Source organism: Amphibalanus amphitrite, unplaced genomic scaffold (genome assembly GCF_019059575.1).
Source record: "Amphibalanus amphitrite isolate SeventyFive unplaced genomic scaffold, NRLGWU_Aamphi_draft 000414F_arrow, whole genome shotgun sequence".
NCBI lineage: Eukaryota > Metazoa > Arthropoda > Thecostraca > Balanomorpha > Balanidae > Amphibalanus > Amphibalanus amphitrite.
Window position 1 is genome coordinate 1 of NW_024881908.1, and position 21,081 is coordinate 21,081.

General features: G+C 49.2%; 1 protein-coding gene across 1 annotated transcript in view; it reads right to left on the reverse strand.

The window, feature by feature from the left end:
• Positions 1-1,456: 1,456 nt before the first annotated feature.
• Positions 1,457-21,081, reverse strand: part of LOC122390887 (gamma-aminobutyric acid type B receptor subunit 2-like) — a 43,217-nt gene continuing 23,592 nt past the window's right edge. The window contains exons 8-15 of the mRNA XM_043384316.1: positions 16,737-16,797; positions 15,911-16,154; positions 10,087-10,222; positions 8,983-9,099; positions 3,076-3,237; positions 2,137-2,240; positions 1,736-1,928; positions 1,457-1,486 (exon numbers count right to left, since the gene is read on the reverse strand). Of these exons, the coding sequence (XP_043240251.1) occupies positions 1,457-1,486; positions 1,736-1,928; positions 2,137-2,240; positions 3,076-3,237; positions 8,983-9,099; positions 10,087-10,222; positions 15,911-16,154; positions 16,737-16,797 (1,047 nt within the window). The remainder of the gene's footprint in view (positions 1,487-1,735; positions 1,929-2,136; positions 2,241-3,075; positions 3,238-8,982; positions 9,100-10,086; positions 10,223-15,910; positions 16,155-16,736; positions 16,798-21,081) is intronic.

Here is a 21,081-nt window from a genome sequence, read left to right on the forward strand (position 1 = left end):
TCGGCGGCAGCGGCAGCAGCGGCTGCAGGTGCTGCAGCGGCTGCAGCGGACGCAGCGGCTTCAGAGGCTGCAGTTGCTTCGGTGGCTGCACTTGTTGCACATCGCTGCGAGGCGGCAGCGGAGGTGGATGGGGAAACACTCCGCTCAGCGGTCCCGGCAGCGGACCGGGCGGCTTGGTCGGCACCTTGGGCGGCAGCTTCACCGGCAGCTTGACGAGGAACGGCGGACTGAACACGATGGCGCCGCCGGTGGCGCTGCAGCGGCCGCGGCAGGCGTTGCTGATCTCGCAGCCATCCGGCTCGAAATCGCCGCGCACACAGATCAGTCGCTGGCAGTCCCGCACGATGGTGTCGCCCTCCTTGACGTGTCGCTGGTCGCGTCGGCAGTCGAACAGCTGTCCGGCCGCCAGCGCCGCCGTCCCCAGCAGCAGCAGCACGCAGCTCAGCGCCTCCGCCATCCCGCTCCGGAGCGCGCGAGTCGCGCCGCACCACACTGGCCGCCGGCCGCGCGACCAGCCGCCTTATAGCCGCTGCGCCGCCACCGCGCCGGCAAACTGGTTCTAATCGGACCATCGCACGGCGCGGTACAAAAATCGCCCCCTGACCGGCGGCCGGCGGCTTTGCATGGTCCTCACCAGCGGAACAGAGGACGCTTCGGTGACTATGAGCCGCGACGTGCCGTGAATCCAGACCCGCTACAGAATAAGGAGCGACACAGGGGCGGGACGTGAGCGAAGCCAGCTTATTGTTGAGGCAAATTAAATTGTCGGAAGTTGAGTCCACACACCATTCAGGCTAGCGCCCTTGGACCTTTGACAGTCAAGGCATGGCTTATCTAGCGCTGAATTGCAGACAAGGTGTAAGAGAACATGTTTTGCTCAGCTGGATTTGAATAAAGAATGCTATAAAAGTTCCGGAACTATGCACATGAATGAATAACAAATGTATCCGCCCAAGTTCACGATGAATTCAGTCATCAGTCAATCATGAGTTCACATACTGCGCAGCTGAAGAACAAAGTAAACTCTATTTTAGGCAGTGGCCTCTTGTTTGCCTTCATATTTGACGGCCAATAATCCCTGTGTTTGTTCGCCGCTGCAAAGCCGGACCTGCGGGCTACTTCCGACGGGGGTCGGACCCGCCCGCGGGCAGGCCGAGCGCACCTGTCAGACCAATTTAGGCGGCGCTAACGGGCTCCAGCCGGACACGGTGACACGACACAACAGCTCAACAGCAGCGCGGCCCCAAAGGGGATTAGACTCGAGCGGCAGAGAAGAGGAGTAGAGAAGACTGATGAGCTCGATTCTCACTTCAAGTCCTCACTGCTGCCACAACAGCCAAGTGCCCCACAGTAATTCATCATCGTCCAATAAGGCAGGAGCTACTGAGCGTCTAAAGTATCGTCAACGCCTATATGCTTAAATGTTTGTAGCATGCAATCGTGCTGAATTCCAGCACTACGAGCCAGCAATGAGCAGCATCCTGCACTGGAGAGGAGGCAGCTTTAGATGCCTGAGTGCTTCGGGCATTCTTAGGGGCTCTTCAGAGGAGAGTAAGGTAAGGTTACGACACCTTTATCAGGCTGCCCACCACCTTTCCGCTATTTGCTATCGACTAAGTCCGGTTCTTCTCTTCTCATACTCATGGGCTCTTTATGACCTTCCCAATCAACAAACCCTCACCGGCCTTGCCCTCACCAAGCTGAGCCTACCGAAACCCCTGACTAGCGCACCCACCTTTGGAAGGAAGAGCAGACAGAGTGTGGTCGTGGTGGACATGATGATGAGGGACGCGATGAGGACGAAGGCGAGGGTGACCCGGTCCCAGACGGCGTTGGCCATGGTGACTACGATCACACTCGTGATGACCACGTTGTACACGCTGAGCCCGATGTAGCGGGAGTCGTTCAGCGCGGGGATCTTCACCCCTCTGAAACGGGATGGGTGGGCAGTCCGTGATACGGAACTAATGCTGAAAGAGATAAGGTAACGGCCTCCAGCCAGACGCATGCATAGTTATCGCACTTTGAGAAAAATATATTGTAGCAACTGGCGATGCCAATGATAAAGACAGAAGCATATATCCGAGAAGCTCCGAATAGGACAGAAAAGTGAGAATCAGTGGGCGTGACACTAACCTGGTCTCCCACGCCATATACACTGCCACGGTTAGCAGGAGGCCCTTGTAGACGTACAGAGCGCCCAGCCACTTGTGCTCGTGCTGAGAATGGCACACCTCCACCTGAAAGGGGCAGAGAACACCTGAGGCTAGCCAGGGTATAAACATCAGCTGATAGCTACAGTAGCTTTTGAGATAATGATATGTGACTTAGAGGCGACTGGAACGAACGGCTACGGCGTTTGTTGATGTTTTATTGACACGTGTGAATCACAGAAAAGGCTACATCTCAACATCTGCTCGCAAATGACATCCACATAACATGCATGGCTGTTCACGTGTATGGATGGACGTACATTACAACTGCTCACATTAAGCAGATCCATAGACCGGATATGTCTCTTCAAACGGGATACCACCTGGCGCAACAGTGGTCCTAGTCAGATGGGAAATCCAACAAAAACCGGACACCACGAATGCTCTAGTCACTTTCACTCTTATTGGCTTATTCTAGTCTGCACAGGTGCATGTGCCTAAACGACGTGTTCTTCGAAGTCATGCATATTCTGAACCAATTTATTACCCCCACCAATGGGAAGAACGTTGTGTCTTCATGTATGTGGCCTTCGGCGGTTGGGCCGAGTAGGTACCGCAAACATTTTCAAAGAACGATACCAACGCTTCCAAGAGGACGGAAGCTGAGTTCAAGAATACATAAATGTCTACATATATGTTCGCGAGAGACGGAAGATCGACAAAGCTAAGGCAAAATTTGCATATGATCTAACAGAACTGCAAAGATGTCTAGTTGAACTAATTATTCAAGAAATCGAGTACCTACTTCTAGCCTAAGTGATTGAGGAGGCGCTTGCCTCACAAGTCTTTAGGACCTTCCGCCTTAGAAATTCCCTCGTTTACATCTGTTAGTGCCCACCTCTGCTACAGCCTCACGCCTCACCTGCGGGAGGTAGACGACGCCGCGGTCCCCAGGAGCGTACTCCATAGTCAGGTTACGTAGCTGACGCTGTAGCGGGTCCAGCGTCACCCACAGCGTGGCGATGACACAGTCGATCAGCAACAGCACTAGGATCAGCGCTATCAACTGCGTGTCCTGCAGCATCTGTGGACAACGCGGGGACGTCAACATGGTCAACAGCCTCAGCAGCAGCAGCAGCCTCAGCCTCAGCAGCAGCAGCCTCAGCAGCAGCAGCAGCACCAGGATCAGCGCCAACAGCTGCGTGCTCTGCAGCATCTAGAAACACCGCACGGACGTGATCACGGAGTCTGCGTTCTCAGGATCAAAATCAACAACAGCATCATCAGCTGCGTGCCCTGCAACCTCTGGACAACGTGGTAACGTGGTCAGGAGCTAGGACGTCAACAATCATAGCAGCAAACTCAGCAGCAGCCTCAGCAACAATACCAAGAGTAGTGCCTTCAGCTACGTGTCCTCAGTCGTACAGCATCTGCGCCTAAGTCGGGAGGTCACCAGACTCAGGATTAAAAAAAAAAAAAACAGGATCAGGGCCATCAGCTGCGCCATCAGATCAACAGACTCGGGAAAAGCTTCAGGGTGGACGCCGCTAACTGCTTGTCAGAAGTTCCTCTCGCAAGACTGATAACGCCGGTAGGCTGACAGAGCAAATCTGTAACACTATATCGCATGAATCTGTTCACGCTTTTACACCGTGGTGCTGAATGGATCGGTGGACTAAAAGTGGCACTTCCTTCGATTCCTTTTTGTTTCTGGAGTGGGAAACACGTAGGCGCATTACCAAAGCACTTAATTTTATTGCACTTTGTCATGCATCAGTAAATAGCACTTAACGGTTAATTTAACTCGCGCGGGGCTGGGGTCTCCAGCCGAACGCGCGGGGCTGGGGGGGGGGTAAATTTTACCCCCCCCCCCTGTTATCTCCCGAACTAATGGTCCGATTTGGAAAATTCAAACGCCAATCGAAAGATCTCATCACGAACAACTATAAACATGTACTTAATTTAAAGTTTGAGGTCAAAGTCAAGGTCAGGTCAAGGGTACAAATTGAAAATTTCTACAGTATCGGCCTTGCACCGTAGTTGCCGAAGAATGGAGTCATGGACTGAGACTGATTGCCCAAAACGTGTTCTTAGGCTACCAAGACAATATTCCTTGCATACAATATCATTCAGAGGTCAAGGTCAAGGTCAAGGTCAGGTCAGGTCAGGTCAGGTCACCAAAAACAAAATATAGAAAAGGCCATGTGCGACACATGTTTTATGGATCATTTTATTCATATAATTCAATAGGCACACTCAATATGTGATATGGACCACATCTGAATGAATTTCAGGTCGAGGTCAGGTCAAGGTCAGGTCAAGTAAGGTCAAATTTTGAAGTTGGTTGTTAAGGCCTAAAAAGGTGTCTATCTGATGCAGTTTTTCACGGCGAATCGAATGGTGCTATTTTTGTTTCCGTACGAGGTCTAGAACTTCAAAAAAAAATCATTTTTCCCAAAATTTGTTTGTCGTGACGTCATACAATTTTGAATAACTTCCACATTTTTGAACCGATTCTTCTAAAAATTAGTATGTAGGTGCACATATACCACTTCTCTGACATGTATTCCGGTTTTTTTTCGATACACGCAAAATTTTGGATTTTATAATTATTTTCCCAAAAAAAGTCATTTTTTGAAGAAAAAAAACTAGTGCCAAAATCAATTATTTTCAACAAAAAAAAAATGAGATAGGCATTTGATAGACAAAGTAGAATCACGTATAACCTTTTTTGTTACGTCTTGATTCCCTTAAAAATGAAGATGTTAGCGGCGTTTGAAATTTTGCCGTTTTTGAGGCGAAAATGGCGAACATGACGTCACTAAAACGTCATTTTCTCAAAAAATTTCCGAGAGATTTCGCTCAAATTTTCAGGGAACGTGTCAAATTGATGTAAGAAAAGGTACGGAAAGTTTGGCGGCGCTGCGCGCCGCCGTTTTCGAGATATTGCAAAAATTCGCGAGGGGGGTAAAATTTACCCCCCCAGCCCCGTGCGGGTTAAACAACAATGCAATTAAAACTAAAATGTGCTTTACGTGCTCAGTGTGCATAAGTAAAACATTAGCAATATAAACCCGATGCAGAGCGACAAAAGATCAAATGTAGGTATGTAAGCAATCACATTGCACAAATGCACAGCGCACTGCGCAGCACAACGGCACGCGCGTCACTCCCCTATGGGAACGTGTAAGTGTGTCTTTACCAGTATAACACGTTTACTATGAGGAGGCTTTGTTACATGTAACACACATTTCCTTTTATCTGCATATACAGGAAGCATATTCTTTTTCTCGATATCACTGTTTGATTTTGCAGTGATATCGCAACACTTTATTCCGATTTGTATGTAAATACAACGCATACCTATTTTCCCCGAATGATACTGATATGAGTCCCGTAAGTAGATGAGCTCATGGAAGCAGCACACGATCCGATTACACACATTTCTAGCCAAGTCCAGTGCGTTTGTACCAGTCTGTCACGCGACCGTCGTGCCTCGCTGACCGCTAGTTAACCCGTCCTATCCGGTAAATAGAGCACTGCCAACAGCCAGAGAAAACCCCCAGTGCTGCTTAGTTAAATAAAGTAAAATACGCAGAGGGAAGAGAAAGGGTTTTATCGGGGAAACTTATAACGGGTCTGGAAACCTCAACAAAGGAGCTCTGCGTTATGGTTCCCAAAGTACCAGCTGACAACTCCTCTTTGGTTACGCAGGCCCAGATGTAACGAGGAAATTCGCTGCTGTTAAAATGCGCCAGGAATGTTACACGTGCGTGAGGAAGAAGTTCATTGGCACAGTTCTTTGTTGATAAGCAAAAACTACGCTGTATTTAATGACGCAAAAAGTAAGCAGGAAGATGGCCACCTTACAATAACACAATGCGAAAAAAATGTCAACGAATGATGAACTTCCCGAATGCGTAGCGGTATTTAGCAAACATATGCGGACCTAGCCGAGACTGAGAAAGAGAGGGAGCAGTCGCCAGTTGTGATTGCTGGGTGTTTTATTATTTCTTGCATGCTGTCATACTTGTAAGGTGCATAGGTGAAAGCCGGGTCATAAAATCAGGACATGGACAGCCATGGTGCCAGTGTTTTCCCTCGCCGTGGCCGCGAATAGTGGACGTCTTTCTTCATACGACCCACAGTGCCGGCGACGCGTCCCATATGGCCGGTAGGCACTACAACTGATGTTAGTGGTCCGCCGACGGTCTACCAACCGAACCGACCGAACCACGGCGGACCGACTGACAACGGTCGGTACAGGACGTGCATACCGTGACTGGAGGGAATCAGTCCATCAGAGACGGCCTCGAAAGATTGGTGGCCTTCGTGAGGCAGCCAAAACAGCGCTAAAACCATCAGGCATGACCAGAGTGAACAGGTGATTATAAAGAACGCTGTGCGTTATAGCACCCGCGTCTCGCAGTATGCATTTATGCATTACACACTGAAGCTCATCTGAATATTAAATTGAATAGACGATTGTTTCATTACATAGATTAGCATCATGAGTCCTCACTTTCCTCATAAAAGTAAAAGTAACGACTAACGAGCGTGATAAAAGTGGATCAACAGCCTATGACGGGTCAACTTAATATTTCTCTTCGGCGTTTAGCACCTCATCGGTTGGATCCAATACAAAAAGAAACCAGAAGAAGACAGCCCATACCTCGGTTCAGTCGAGGAGAATCAGTAGCCGTGTGGAGGAACTGTGATCCACACTGCAGTGACCATTGATTCACCGATCGCCCCCATCCCGTCTCCCCTGCCCCCTCCCCTCCCGCAGTGTCCGGCCCGGGTGGTGATCGGGGACGGTCGATCACCGAACCCCTCCTCGCCCCTCCCTCCCAGCGCCGCCTCTGTCAATGGTCATTACGCCTGATCACCGCCCCCCCCCCCGTGGATGGCACCTCCCGACATCACACAGCGTTCGCGCTGAGTCGCCACTCTGACGTCATATACAGTCGCCACTCTGACGTCACAGTTGCACAGTCATCAGTATGACGTCGGATATACAGTCGCTTTTTATCGCTCTTTTCTCCTACTCAGCCTCCTTTCTTCTTGTACAACATATTCAACATTTTTCCTGGCCAGTGGCGGCGGAACATCTTCAATTAAGGGGGCCGACTTTTGGTCCCATTCTTTCCATGCAACGCCCGTAGGGCAAATGTTAAAATGGCCGCCTATGTTCCTGACCACTTGAGGCCGCATTCATAGCAATTTAGCTTGGCAATGCAAGATCGCTCTGTTCAACGCTGTAACAGCCTTCCGGTCACACTCCAGGGGTCACAGTCTGTGTCAAAGGAGTCTGTGCTGTGTTCAGCTCACAGGTCACAGCTGTCACAATCTGTGCCGATCCCAGCTGCCGCAGACCGCAGCCGCCACTGTTTCCGCCGCGCGGCCGGCGCCGGATGCAGATTGTTCCCCGGAGAGCGGGTGCCTCCCCCGGCGCAGACAGTCGCACATATTGGCCGTAAATAATGGTTTGTCGCCGGCTGGCAGTCGGCACTGCTTCAGACGGCGCCGACACGCAAACGACAGCAGGGAAAACACAGGGCGGCAACACACACCATACAAAAAGCTTTGGAGACGCACCATTTCAAACGATAGACCACATTGATAAGCATTGAACAATTGCTGTTCGCTAAACAGCTTAACTATACCTAATCAATAAGAAATTAGTGCGTTTTAGAGATAAATCGTCGATAAACTCAGAAATACTGGACTAGAATTGAAGAAAAATGGAGTGTTTGCTGCCACTTATGTCCAATTGGTTATGTGAGCCACCCTCAATCACAAACCTGAAATAAATTTTTAGCTCTGCAAAATCTAAAATGTCCTCTTGGAAACTGTACTTCGCTACAGGTAGTTACCGTAGTTACTAGCATATCATAACCGTAACCATACAAGTATGTGCGTACATACAAGTATGTAGCTCTAACCGTGCCCTTCCAAGTTCTCTGCAGAAAACCGTATAACGTTACCAACAAAGTTGAACTTCAATATGAGAACTTATACATAAAATATTGCTTTAAAAGCATTCGGTGATCAAATAGAGTACAAAACAGAAACCTTATCCGTCAAATATCTCAATAATCATCAGACATTCACATTTGTTTCTAGAGAAATCAAAGAAATGTCTGCCGTTGAAAATTGGCATGCAGCTAAATGCATTTCAATCACGTATAATGCACACAAAATGTCTTAAATGAAAGGGAGGTGCTGCAACAGTACCTACTGCGATCTCTATTACCGTCGGAAAATATATCCGCATGGTTCCATTTTCAATTGTCTTCTAATTGCCCTTAAATACCGACATAGCGCTAAGGAGGTAAGTTGTGTGTAAGAAGAACAATTGTTTTGCCAAGCGAAAGAAAACTCGCTCGAGTTATTCCTCGTTGAGCAGGAAAGGGATGATTGCTAACGATTCTAAGCAATCACAATGCAATCAGCATCATAAATGCAAAAATGGGGAACTGTGTGCGGCAAGGTCGTTTAAACCTTTTAGTGACAAGGTGACAATACCTACAGTGACTATACTCCTAATTATGAGTGGCAAAGGAGAGATCCGTTATTCGCTTCCCCCCCCCCCCACAAAAAAAAAACATTTAAGCTCTACTGAACAGAATTAAAAAATCAAAATGCTTTTGGATTGTTTCCGTCAACGAATGCAAACTTTAAAAATTATAATTGAGCGGATATGATGCATTATGCAGTATATAAGTGACTCTGGTGTATAGTCCGCGTGCCATGCACACTACACCGGACAGTGTCGTTCAAACTATGCTGGCCTCACTGGTGTCCACAACACCGGAGGAGAGCCCACCTTGTTTTTGATGACGCCGGTCCGACTACCGATGAAGATCTGGTGCACGCGGAACGTTTTGGTGAACATGGCACCGAAAGCCAGCGAGAAGCCCGTGCTAAAGAGGTACACTCGAGCCTGGAACAAAAGGACAGGACGTGTCATACAGGCAGCTCCCGGTGTAAGGCGACATGACTTTCCAGGTCATAAAAATTATCTTCAGAACTTGAGGGAAAAACAACTATAGTGGGGTTCTTTGGAGCCCGATAGCAGCCAATGAAATACTAGAGCACTGACAGGAAAGTTATTTGGTGAAACTTAGTTATTCAAATCCGCATCCATGCCAGAAATACATGCAGTCGACATGTGTGCTGAAAATCGCCTAGCTGCGTAATGACTTATTGTTTTGAAGTCCGATGGCTTTCAGTTAATTAGTTAATCACTACAGCATTTTGTCGCTGCTCATCTATGTTGCACGATAACTCAGAGTCTGCAGGGCGCGTTATTTAGGAGGCCGTCGACTCCAGGTCCTTACTGGCCAGTTACGTGACAGATCAACACTGCCATTAATTTAGTTGTTTGTGTCTAATCAGAGCCACCATCGGAGCAGAAACGACCGTCCCAGCGGCAGCCGCCGTCGCCGCCAAAATGAAGACGCAGGATTTAGTCCAGCAGGAAAGGAAGGCATTATTGCACACTACCAGAGAAACAGGAAGTGTGATTTTCTGTGCACCAACTTGCAGTCTTTTTATGGTTTCGTGCACGGCTTGCACATATTAATTAATTAAATCGGCGCCTAAATCTGTATTATACCTTGTTACGGTAGGTCAACCAAGTAATATGATGACTCTCAAAATTATAATACCTAGCATTGTCATCCGTAACTCGGTGATTCTTCGCGGTCACTTTCATCGTATAATATCTCCCAGGTTCAAGGTTGGTATTCATTTACATTTATTTTCTAGTTTCCATCTGCCGGCTTGGCTTACTTTGCCGTTAGGGCTGTGTCCGCCCGGCCACCGAGCCTGACAATTGCCCTGAGCTGCATTGTTCTGGTCCCAGCCCGCCGCCGGTCGGCTCGCCACGTCGGTGATGGATAGCCCCCTCCCCCGGAAAGGGGCTTACCGTACACACGACGTCGAAGTGCCGCGTGCTCGTCAGCGTGGCGTAGTCTAGCCCCAGCAAAACGACGGCGACGTACACCAGCATGCAGCCGACGGCGGTGATGCTGTTCAGTTTGGGACTGGACAGCTTCACCTGTCTGGGAAGGGGAGGAGTGTCACGAGTTTTTAGCCGTTTACATGCAATCGAACGCTGCGGGCAGGGGTATTTCCGACGTCGTTCGCGTAAAAGCATGTAGCGCTACCCTAACCAGCCTGCAATATACGTAAAACTGTTACACAAAAGGCCTTGACGCGCGTGAACGGGGCCAATGAGGAAGGGGCGATGAGGTAAGCACCACACAGGCCCCGCTCTGACCGCAAACGGTGTGTACATTTTAATAACGTTAAAAAACTAGCAAATAAACTCATAACAACTCTAACAAATGAGGAAAATGCTGTCGCTATTCGTACCAAACCTTCATCGGGTCACCAGACGCCATCGGACCACCCAAAAGGCTGTGTAGTGTGTAGTGTGTCAAAGTAGGACAGGGTCTCCCGTTCTGTGTTTAGTGTGCGATTCTTTGCAGAGCAGCAGTTCACTGACTGTGTACCGTGTCTCTGTGCACTGTGCAGTACAGAACGTCGGTGCCCGCGGACGTCGCGTGACCGAACCGGTCGGCCCGTTGGCCTGAGCGACCGACGGTCAGCACCGTCCGAGCCACCCGCCGCTCCGCTCCGGAACACACCGCGACCAACGGGACCATTGCGTGGACAAACAGAGGGACTGGCAGAGCTCAGCTGAGGTGCACCAGTGACGCACTCATAGCTGTAACTTGTGTCGGGGAGAATGCTGCTGAAAAATTTATAAGCAAGCGTTATAAATTCCGGATGATTGATAGGATAAGAAACGCATTGAAAGTCACGCAACGGCACGCTTGCACGGATAAAGCGTAGTCCTTCGTTGAATAATGGATGCCAATTTCAAGCTTGCAACCCTGAATATCGACTGTGCATAGAACAGTTTTTATTCCAGACACTTAGCACTTGACCTTCTTTTTTACAATCTTCTTAGCTTACTTCTAAACCTATATTTGTATGCAAGGCCCACCCGTAACTTTTTTGCTAATCACAAGCCAGTGACTTCACTTCATAAAGAAGCGAATCACCTGATCTCAGTGCTCTAACTTCGTGTGTGTGCAGTAGGTGGACGCTGTTTGTGCGTGTTCGCTTGTGTTTGTAATAATCGTTAGGGGTATGCGAGCTTCATGTTCTTGTACTAGGGTTGACTATTAAGTAATGGAAGTGCCTTAACCCTCGCCGGCCGAGGGGGGGGGGCGGGTGCCGCCCCCCCCATAGGGTTTTTTCGCGATAGCTCCGAACACGCTGGCAATAGAGAGCTGAAACTTGGCATACCTGACCTTTGATCCAAGCCGCATCTTTTGACACCAACCGCATTTTTGGGTCAGGTCAGGTCACTGACCTATGACGTCATAAGTGAACCTCTGCACGGTCTTCAGATGTCGCAACTTCGCAACGCCCTCACTGCCAGAGGAGATGTCACAGGGAAATGAAACTTGCAGGATCTAGTATCCATTATGAGTCTCACAACTTGTATATCTCGGATTTTTCCTAAAGGTCATATGAGGTCAGGTCATTTTCGTGACCTCACCATTATAAGTCAATGGGGAAAAATGAAAACTGCTATTCTGGCGCCGAGAACGATCTCCAACTATCTCAAGCACACAGAATCGTGATTTGATGCACTCCTTGCAAGGTTAGATGCGTCACTTTTGCAATGTTGACCTTGCGTGACGTCATTTATGACGTCATCAAGGTCATATTAGTTTTTCGTCAATAACTCTTGATCAAATTGAGCTAGCGAGTCGAGAAAGCCACCAATGGACTCAGGAAGACCTGCCGAATCGAATGATATGCGACATGACCTCTTTCGACCAACTTCGTGACCTGGGGGTGCTGACCTGACCTTGACCTGAGGTCAACACCCCAAGTTGACCTGACCCGGATAAAAAGTATATCATTCGACGCGCCTGAGCGAGGCAAACACGATGCTGCCAAAATCGCGGCTCTGCGGCCGTTTTTTGCGAAGTTATTCACCAAAAACTGAACCGTACCCTGGGGCACTTGACCTGACCTCAGAGGTCACCGGTTGACCTAGGACCTTAAAATCGGGTACCAATCTCTGCGTCTCGTAACGGCGCACACGCTCGTTTTTTCCGCGACGCGCTAGCTCCACCAGGGGCGAAACGGCGAGGGGCGGGTCTCGCCGGACCTATTGGTTTTCTACATACGCGCCGGCCGAGGGGGGGGGGGGTACGACCCCCCCCCTCGCCGTTTCGCCCCTGGTGGAGCTAGCGCGTCGCGGAAAAAACGAGCGTGTGCGCCGTTACGAGACGCAGAGATTGGTACCCGATTTTAAGGTCCTAGGTCAACCGGTGACCTCTGAGGTCAGGTCAAGTGCCCCAAGGTACGGTTAAGTTTTTGGTGAATAACTTCGCAAAAAACGGCCGCAGAGCGCCGATTTTGGCAGCATAGTGTTTGTCTCGCTCAGGCGCGTCGAATGATATACTTTTTGTCCGGGTCAGGTCAACTTGGGGTGTTGACCTCAGGTCAAGGTCAGGTCAGCACCCCCAGGTCACGAAGTTGGTCGAAAGAGGTCATGTCGCATATCATTCGATTCGGCAGGTCTTTCTGAGTCCATTGGTGGCTTTCCCGACTCGCTAGCTCAATTTGATCAAGAGTTATTGACGAAAAACTAATATGACCTTGATGACGTCATAAATGACGTCACTCAAGGTCAACATTGCAAAAGTGACGCATCTAACCTTGCAAGGAGTGCATCAAATCACGATTATGTGTGCTTGAGATAGTTGGAGATCGTTCCCGGCGCCAGAATAGCAGTTTTCATTTTTCCCCATTGACTTATAATGGTGAGGTCACGAAAATGACCTGACCTCATATGACCTTTAGGAAAAATCCGAGATATACAAGTTGTGGGACTCATAATGGATACTAGGTCCTGCAAGTTTCATTTCCCTGTGACATCTCCTCTGGCAGTGAGGGCGTTGCGAAGTTGCGACATCTGAAGACCGTGCAGAGGTTCACTTATGACGTCATAGGTCAGTGACCTGACCTGACCCAAAAATGCGGTTGGTGTCAAAAGATCCGGCTTGGATCAAAGGTCAGGTATGCCAAGTTTCAGCTCTCTATCGCCAGCGTGTTTGGAGCTATCGCGAAAAAACCCTATGGGGGGGGCGGACCCGCCCCCCCCCCTCGGCCGGCGAGGGTTAAGCAATTAAACGTTTTTGCACGTGCACATGTTTTCTTGGTGTCATTTCATGCGCCGATGTTTTTTCTATCCAATGGTGAAGACCACATGTCCTTAGCTACTTCTTGCTCCAAGCTATCGTCGTTTTCCCAAGAGAACACCCGAACCTGCGGCGCACCATGAAAAAGGAGTCTGGCAATGGCCAAAATCGCGCGCCAAGCGCCAGCGCGAGATCATCAGAGCTTATTGGCTTATTGTTTTGGCTACACAATGGACAATTTCTACATTTTCATCAAAACAATACACATTGGCACGATAAATGACAGCATACACTACTCCACATAATCGCCTTCAAGCATCACATACCATTCCAGCCTCGTCTTGACCCACTCCTGGAACGCCGCCAGAGGACTGATCGGCGCTTTCTTTCTCAAACCGATGAAACCACCGACATATCGTCTGTGGGGAGGCTGCGTCGCTCCATACACTTAGAAAAGAAATTTTCTGATATTGGTAGGCCTTTTCCCTACGACAAACTGAGCTCTAATGACCTTGCACTCGGCGCCGGCGCGCGGCTTTGGCCATTGCCAGGTGGTGCGCCACAGGTTCGGGAGGTCTCTTGGGAAAACGACGATAGCTTATAGCAAAAAATAGCTAGGGACATGTGGTCTTCACCATTGGATAGAAAAAAGATCGGCGCATGAAATGACACCTAAATAATGTGTGCACGTGCAAACCCGTTTAATTGCTTAACCCGCGCCCCGCTGGGCTATTCAGCCATACGCGCCCTGCTGGGGGGGGGGGGGCAGATTCTGCCCCCCCCCCCCTGTCTAACTTCCGAACCGATGGTCGTAGAAAGACGGGGAAAACGGCGATCGAAAGCTCTCAACGAGGCGGATCTTAAGAGCCCAAATTTTTTTGCTTAAGTAGGTCAGAGGTCAGGTCAAGGTCAGGTCAAGGGTACAAAATGCAAGTTTCCACAGTATCGGCCTTGCACCGTAGTTGCCGAAGAATGGACTTAGACTGATTGCCCAAAACGTGTTCTTAGACTATCAAGACAATATTCGTTGCATACAATGTTATTCAAAGGTCAAGGTCAGGTCAGGTCAGGTCAGGTCACCAAAAACAAAATATAGAAAAGGGCATGTGCGACACATGTTTTATGGGTCATTTTTCTCATAGAATTCAATAGGCACACTCAATAAGTGATATGGACCACCTCGGGATGAATTTCAGGTCGAGGTCTGGTCAAGGTCAGGTCAAGTGAGGTCAAATTTTTAAGTTGGTTGTTAAGGCCTAAAAAGGTGTCAATCTGATGCACTTTTTCACGGCGAATCGTATGGTGCTATTTTTGTTTCCGTACGAGGTCTAGAACTTCCAAAAAAAAATCATTTTTCAAAATTTTTGTGTGTCGTGACGTCATAAAATTTTGAATAACTCCTACATTTTTTAACCGATTCTTCTAAAAATTGGTATGTAGGTGCACATAGACCACTTCTCTGACACATATTCCGTTTTTTTTTTGATACACTCAAAATTTTGGATTTTATGATTATTTTCCCAAAAAAAGTCAGTTTTTTGGAAAAAATTTGGGCCAAAATCCAACATTTTCAAAAAAACCGAGATAGCCATTTGATAGACAAAGTAGAATCATGTATAACCTTTTTTTGTTACGTCTTGATTCCTTTAAAAATGAAGATGTTAGCGGCGTTTGAAATTTTGCCGTTTTTGAGGCGAAAATGGCGGACATGACGTCACTAAAACGTCAATTTCCCAAAAAAAATCCGACGGATTTCGCTCAAATTTTCAGGGATCGTGTCAAATTGATGTATGATAAGGTACTGAAAGTTTGACGTCACCGGCGTAACGTGTTTGGAAGTTATTGGCGAAAAATGGAGGGGGGCAGATTCTGCCCCCCCCCCCAGCGGGGCGCGAGTTAAGGCACTTCCATTACTTAATAGTCAACCCTAGTATATTAGACGTTGGACATGTGTTGTGCGTGTCCACTCCGTACTTCATATGTTTGCAGTAGACATTGGTGGTATGCGAGGCTTTTTTGTTGCGGGTTAGGCCCTTTCGGTATGACAAGACCATTTCAGAGCCGGAAGGATGATAAAATTAGGGGGAGACATTGGTCTGGGTAGGCACCCTAGCGAGTCACCGGGGCTGAGCCCGTCCCAAAGAACAGGCCGACTAGCCCCCCCCCCCCCCCCCCCCCCCCACCAAGTACTCGCTACAACCGGCTACGGGTGTGCTCCCACGGGAGCAGCGGTGCCGCCCCAAGGGAGCAGCCCGCATGAGATAAAGTTGCCTATCCAGCCCGGACTGAGGGTTGCGGGGTGGAGAAAAATTTGAATGCCCTGAGGATGGAAGATTTGAATGTCCTGGAAATCGAGCCCTTACTTCATATGCTTGCATAGTAGACGGAGGTGTGTATCCTCAAAAGTTTGTAGGTATAGGAGGCGTTGGGAGGGTGCGTACTGTGTATCTTTACTTCGTTTTTATAGTAGACGCTGTTTATGTGTTTGTCGTGTTTGCAGGTAGTCGTGTGTGTCCTTACTTCATGTGCTTGTAGTAGACGTTGAAGGCGAGGAAGGTGCCGGAGAGCAGCACCCCGAGCACGGCCAGGCAGCCGACGACGAGCAGCGCCGCGCCAGCCACCGTCACTACGCGCGCCACCACCAGACGGCGCGCCACCGGCACCTCGCCGCCCGGCCACCAGATGGCAGTGCAGGCGGCGCAGCGCAGCTCCAGCGAGCCGCCGCCGCGCGGGTCGTACAGCGCCACCAGGGTCAGGTTGTCGCCTGGACAGAGGTCAGGTCAGGTCAGGTCAGCTCCAAAGGTCACCGCTGCGCGAATCGTACAGCGCCACCAGGGTGATAAGGAGAGGTCAGGTCAGGTCAGGTCAAACCAGGTCAGCCGCCTCTGTGCGGGTCGTACAGCGCCACCAAGGTGAGGACCTGGGCAGAGGTCAGGTCTGCAGGTTGCTGTGGTTAGGACAGTTACCAGCGTCAGCAGTTGTCACCTGAACACGGATAGCGGGAGTTAGGTTAGGTCACATGGGGAAAAACAAAACCACTAGGTTACAGGTCAGGCCACAGGTCAGGTCATGGGGCAGGTCACAAGCCAAGTCAAGAGTCAGGTCATGGGTCAGGTCGCAGGCCACTCTTTCCATAAATGTCAGACAACAGTACACAGGTAAAGTCAAAGCTAACAGTCACAATGCAGGTCAATCAGCGAATGTATCATTTGAGCGACCAGCGATACGATATAACATTCGAACAAATGGTCATAGCCACGGGAAATCGTTGTCAGAAGGGTCACTATCGACTCCGCCCGGGGTGCTCCATTATCTATTCGTGCTCCCCAATGCCCCGCTATCTCACCTTGAAGCTGGTAGAAGGCCGTGAGACCGCGCCGGTCAGCGCCGTCAAAACTCACTGGCCCCTGGAACAAAGAGAAGCTGAAATCGAGCTGCAAATGGACAGAGCACTTACGGGGGCAGTCCAGCTATCTCTCTTTGAAAAGAAAGCTTTAATAGGCATCTTGAATAGGCGGCTTCATAGTCCATGATGAAGGAAGATAGATAATCATGATAGGCCACGGAAGATCGCTGTCAATGGTCATCAATATATTGAGAAGGCATGGCTGATTTCGATGGTCCTGAGCTAGAGGAATGAGTCCATATTTGATCAGAACCTAAGTAGAGAAAGATTAACCTTTGCCAGGCAGCTACCTGCGGCATGCATGCCATAGCAGACTGAGGTTCGGAGGCTGTTTAAAATAAGTGTGGGCTTTTTACTTGTTCATGCTGTCCGAGTGCATGTCAATGCAACGGTTGGGCAAAACACCCATTGGCCGAGGGAGACGGCAGGGACATTGTCATTCCTTCTCTCCGGTCTGTCTTCCTGCCGGTGACTGCCGCTTAACTGCGGTCTCCGAGGCTGTAAACTGACTTTCCGGACCTCCTCGTCGTAACAGTGGGCCACTTCACATGACCTATACTTCCGGCACCCCAGCTGACCTTCCTCCCCCATCCGTATCCCGTAAACCCGCAGACGCGTTAGGTATTCCCGACCCGTAAACCGTTCCACCTCCCGCCTGCCAGCAGCGAGTTCTTTTGTCTGGCTGAGCGTTCCGAAAACAGCGTTCATCGCAGGTTAAATTGACCGATAAACCCTGACCGTGTGCCGTTTGGTGGCCTCACAGTTTACTGACTGATATGGCGATGTGATTGATGTAACTAAAAGCTCATATCATCTGGTGGACCTCACAGACTATGCATATGTGTGGTTCAGTGACGTCATAAATTAAACCCATCTGGTGATGCTTCAGTGAGGGGTTAGGGAGAGGTCAAAACTCAAAAGGCACTCAGATAAGGTTTATTAAGGGGAAACAAGCTCCTCGAAGAATCAGAAGACCCCAGTGTGCCATTCCATTTTATGTCCCTCTGAAAATTCAATGCCTTCAGGGTGAGCTTGGCCGGTTTCTCATTGAGAGCAGAACCGTGCGAAAGTTCTGGCTGTAAGACCTGTACTTACATGGGGCAAAGAGCAGCTGTATTCTCCTAAATATTTTGCTCCGTAAGAAGTACATCACCTCACAGTTAGGTAGGTTCTCAGTATCGTTGAAAGGACAGGCCGCCCAGTATCATGTCGCTACTCTACGGGCCTTCCATCCCAACGTCAGAGGATGGATCAGGGAAGTGACATTAACCCGCGCCCTGGTGGGGGGGGGGGGCTATTTTTTGCCCCCCCTCCAGACTTTTCGATATATCTCCAGAACCGCTGCGCCGATCGTCACCAAACTTTCAGTACCCTCCCGGACATCAATTTTACACATGGTGACCAAAAATTTTTTCCAAAGGCTATGATAGGTTAGCCGGAAATGACGTCAGAGTGACGTCATGTTCTGCCGTTTTCGACCCAAAAAAGGGTTCCGCGGGAAGAGCTGTCAGGCCTATAGCTTTGCAAATACAGAAAAATGATAAGGACATAAAAGCTGTAGAATTGACAGGGCTACAAAACTGCTATCTCGGATTTTTGAATTTTTTGGATTTTGACCCCCGAAAATCAAAAAATAGATTTTTGGGATATAATAGTCAAAAAATCCAAAAAGTTTTTTGAATTTCGCAAAAACCGGAATATATGTGATAGTCCTTACCGCCTTCCATCCACATACCAAATTTTAGATTGATACCTCTTTTTTTGGCGAAGTTATAGCGAAAAAACTGTTCAAAATTGATGACGTCACATTTTCAAACTCAATTTTTAGCAATTCTAGACCTCGTAGCGCAAAACAAAGACCACCATTAGACTCCCCGTGACGAGCTGAATCGAATCGATACCAATTTAATGCAAAAATATCAACTTTAAAATTTGACCTTTTTTGACCTGACCTTGACCTGACCTCCACCAGAAAGTGACCTAAACCGTACCTGATGGTCTTATAACCAACACCATTGGGTTGGAAATGAAAAATTGGCCATAAAACATGCATCGCACAACCTTAGTAAAGTTGGGTTCATGGGGTGACCCTTGGTGACCTTTGGTGACCTGACCTGTGACCTGACCTGGTATGACCAGTGACCTCTAATAGCAACATATGTACTAGACAACTGACGTCTTATCGCTGATTTTCGACAAAATGCGTTTTATTCGGTGTTATAGCGCTTTCCCTAGAAGCCCCGTGAACGGTGAAACATTTTATCTTTGACCTGACCTGTGACGTCATCGGTGACCCCGAGGTCAATGAAATTTGGTTTCCTTCGACAAATTTGACAGGGCTATCGAACGCCGTTTGAATTTTGCGGATCCGTCCAGTAGTTTCGGAGATACGAGGGGGGGCAAAAAATAGCCCCCCCCCCACCAGGTCGCGTTATAAACAGACCCCACCAGGGCGCGGGTTAAGGGGTCAGGTCAGCAGGTACGCCCCTGGGACTACTCCGATTCTCTCTGCGCTCTGTCGTTTTCCACACGGTCACCGAGCCACAGAGGTAATGGACCGAACTCATCTAATTCGCTCGGCGGCCTCCATTGGTGCGGCTTACCGCCGCTGACGCCGGCTATTGTTCGCGCCAATTCGGGCCCGAGTCGCGCCATTTCCCGCCTCTACCTGGGTCACGGCTCGACCGGCTGAAACTGGCGCCATGGAGGCCAACAGGCCAGCTGCGGCTCCGGCCGGAGTGCCCGGCTGAGTGGATATGGTGGCTGGGGTCGGGCAGACAGGGTACTGAGAGGATACCCATTGTGGCTGGGGTCAGGCAGGTATGATACCGAGTGGACACTAACTATGGCTGGGGACAGACAACCAGAAGTGAGTGGATGAATTGGTAGGTGCTGGGAAACAATGGTAAATACCAGTATGCGGTAGTGTTCATATGATTGGCAATTTTCTAGCAATGCAAAAAACAAAAAGTCATGCACGGAATGCAAAGATCAGAATCAGCCAGGCCCATGTCGTCCCCTATCTCTCTGCGTGTCCACTAACACGAATGACGTCGCGCATGTGGGCGGAGCTATGGGCGGAGCCTAACGCACGCGGCAGTCCAAGCCGCCATATTTGAATTTATATTTTAATAGAATCTCGCCGATATTTTGGGTGAAGTCAATTTATATGGATAGCTTGGTGACAGTTTAGCTATACGAATAATAATTTATTATGGATGTGCGTATATTCAGCTTGGAATTGCAATTAAAGTTCCGCACCACATAGATTCGAACTCAGGACCTTTGGAATACTGCGCGGGCACGCTAACCACTACACTACCGCGACCGCGCGGCAGCCGGCGGCAGGGAGGCTGCGGAGACATGGGGGGACATTTTACGCTTTTGTGAAAAAAGCAAAAGATTTAGCGAAAAACACGTAATAGATAACTTGCAGAAAATTGTCTGCTCTTTCAGATAAGATACTTAGGTTTGATATATCTTGTGCAGACTTCATTCTACAGTGCTTCGAAAATCGCTCATTTACATGGGGATTGAACGGGGCTTCGAGACTTGACTCCAAATGACGTCACGAGCTGACGTCACGAAAAGGTAGAATCGCCGGACGACCCTACCTGGTATATAGGGCCTTGAGAATCAGCAATCGGCATTTCCAACAAGTTTTGCTGCCGATCAAGTATCTACCGAATTCTGATTGTGAGTTACCGTTTGTGGCCAATGTCATATTCCAGGGTGCTCGGGAGTGGACCATCTCCAACCAAACAGAGACTTATAGTTCTGAAGCCATTGGGCGCCCACTGCCCTAGGTCTTCTCCAGAACTGCTGGGTGGCCTCTCAGCAGTGTTCGCCATGGGCCGGGCCAGTCCAATGGGCCATGGGCTGGGCTGGGCTACGGGCTGGGCTGGGCCCTAAAATATGAAGGATCGATGGGCTGTGGATGGGCTGGGCCAAAAAATGTAAAGTGGAGTCAGGGGTTACATAGTCAGGTTATACATAGCTTATTACTGTGCAGTGTGTAATACTCAAAAACGAGTTAATAAAGCACGCATACAATGTCCATTGTGCATGCTGCTCGCAAATGATTGTTTTTTGCTACATTTGGTCTTTGGATACCTATGTGTAGTCAATAGTTTTTAAATCCATTCATTTTTGACGGGCTGGGCCGGGCTGGGCTTTGACACATTTACCATGAATGGGCTCGGGCTGGGCCGGGCTGTGAACCCATGGGCCTGGGCTGGGCTGGGCTGGGATTTTGCGGCCCGTGGCGAACACTGCCTCTCAGTAT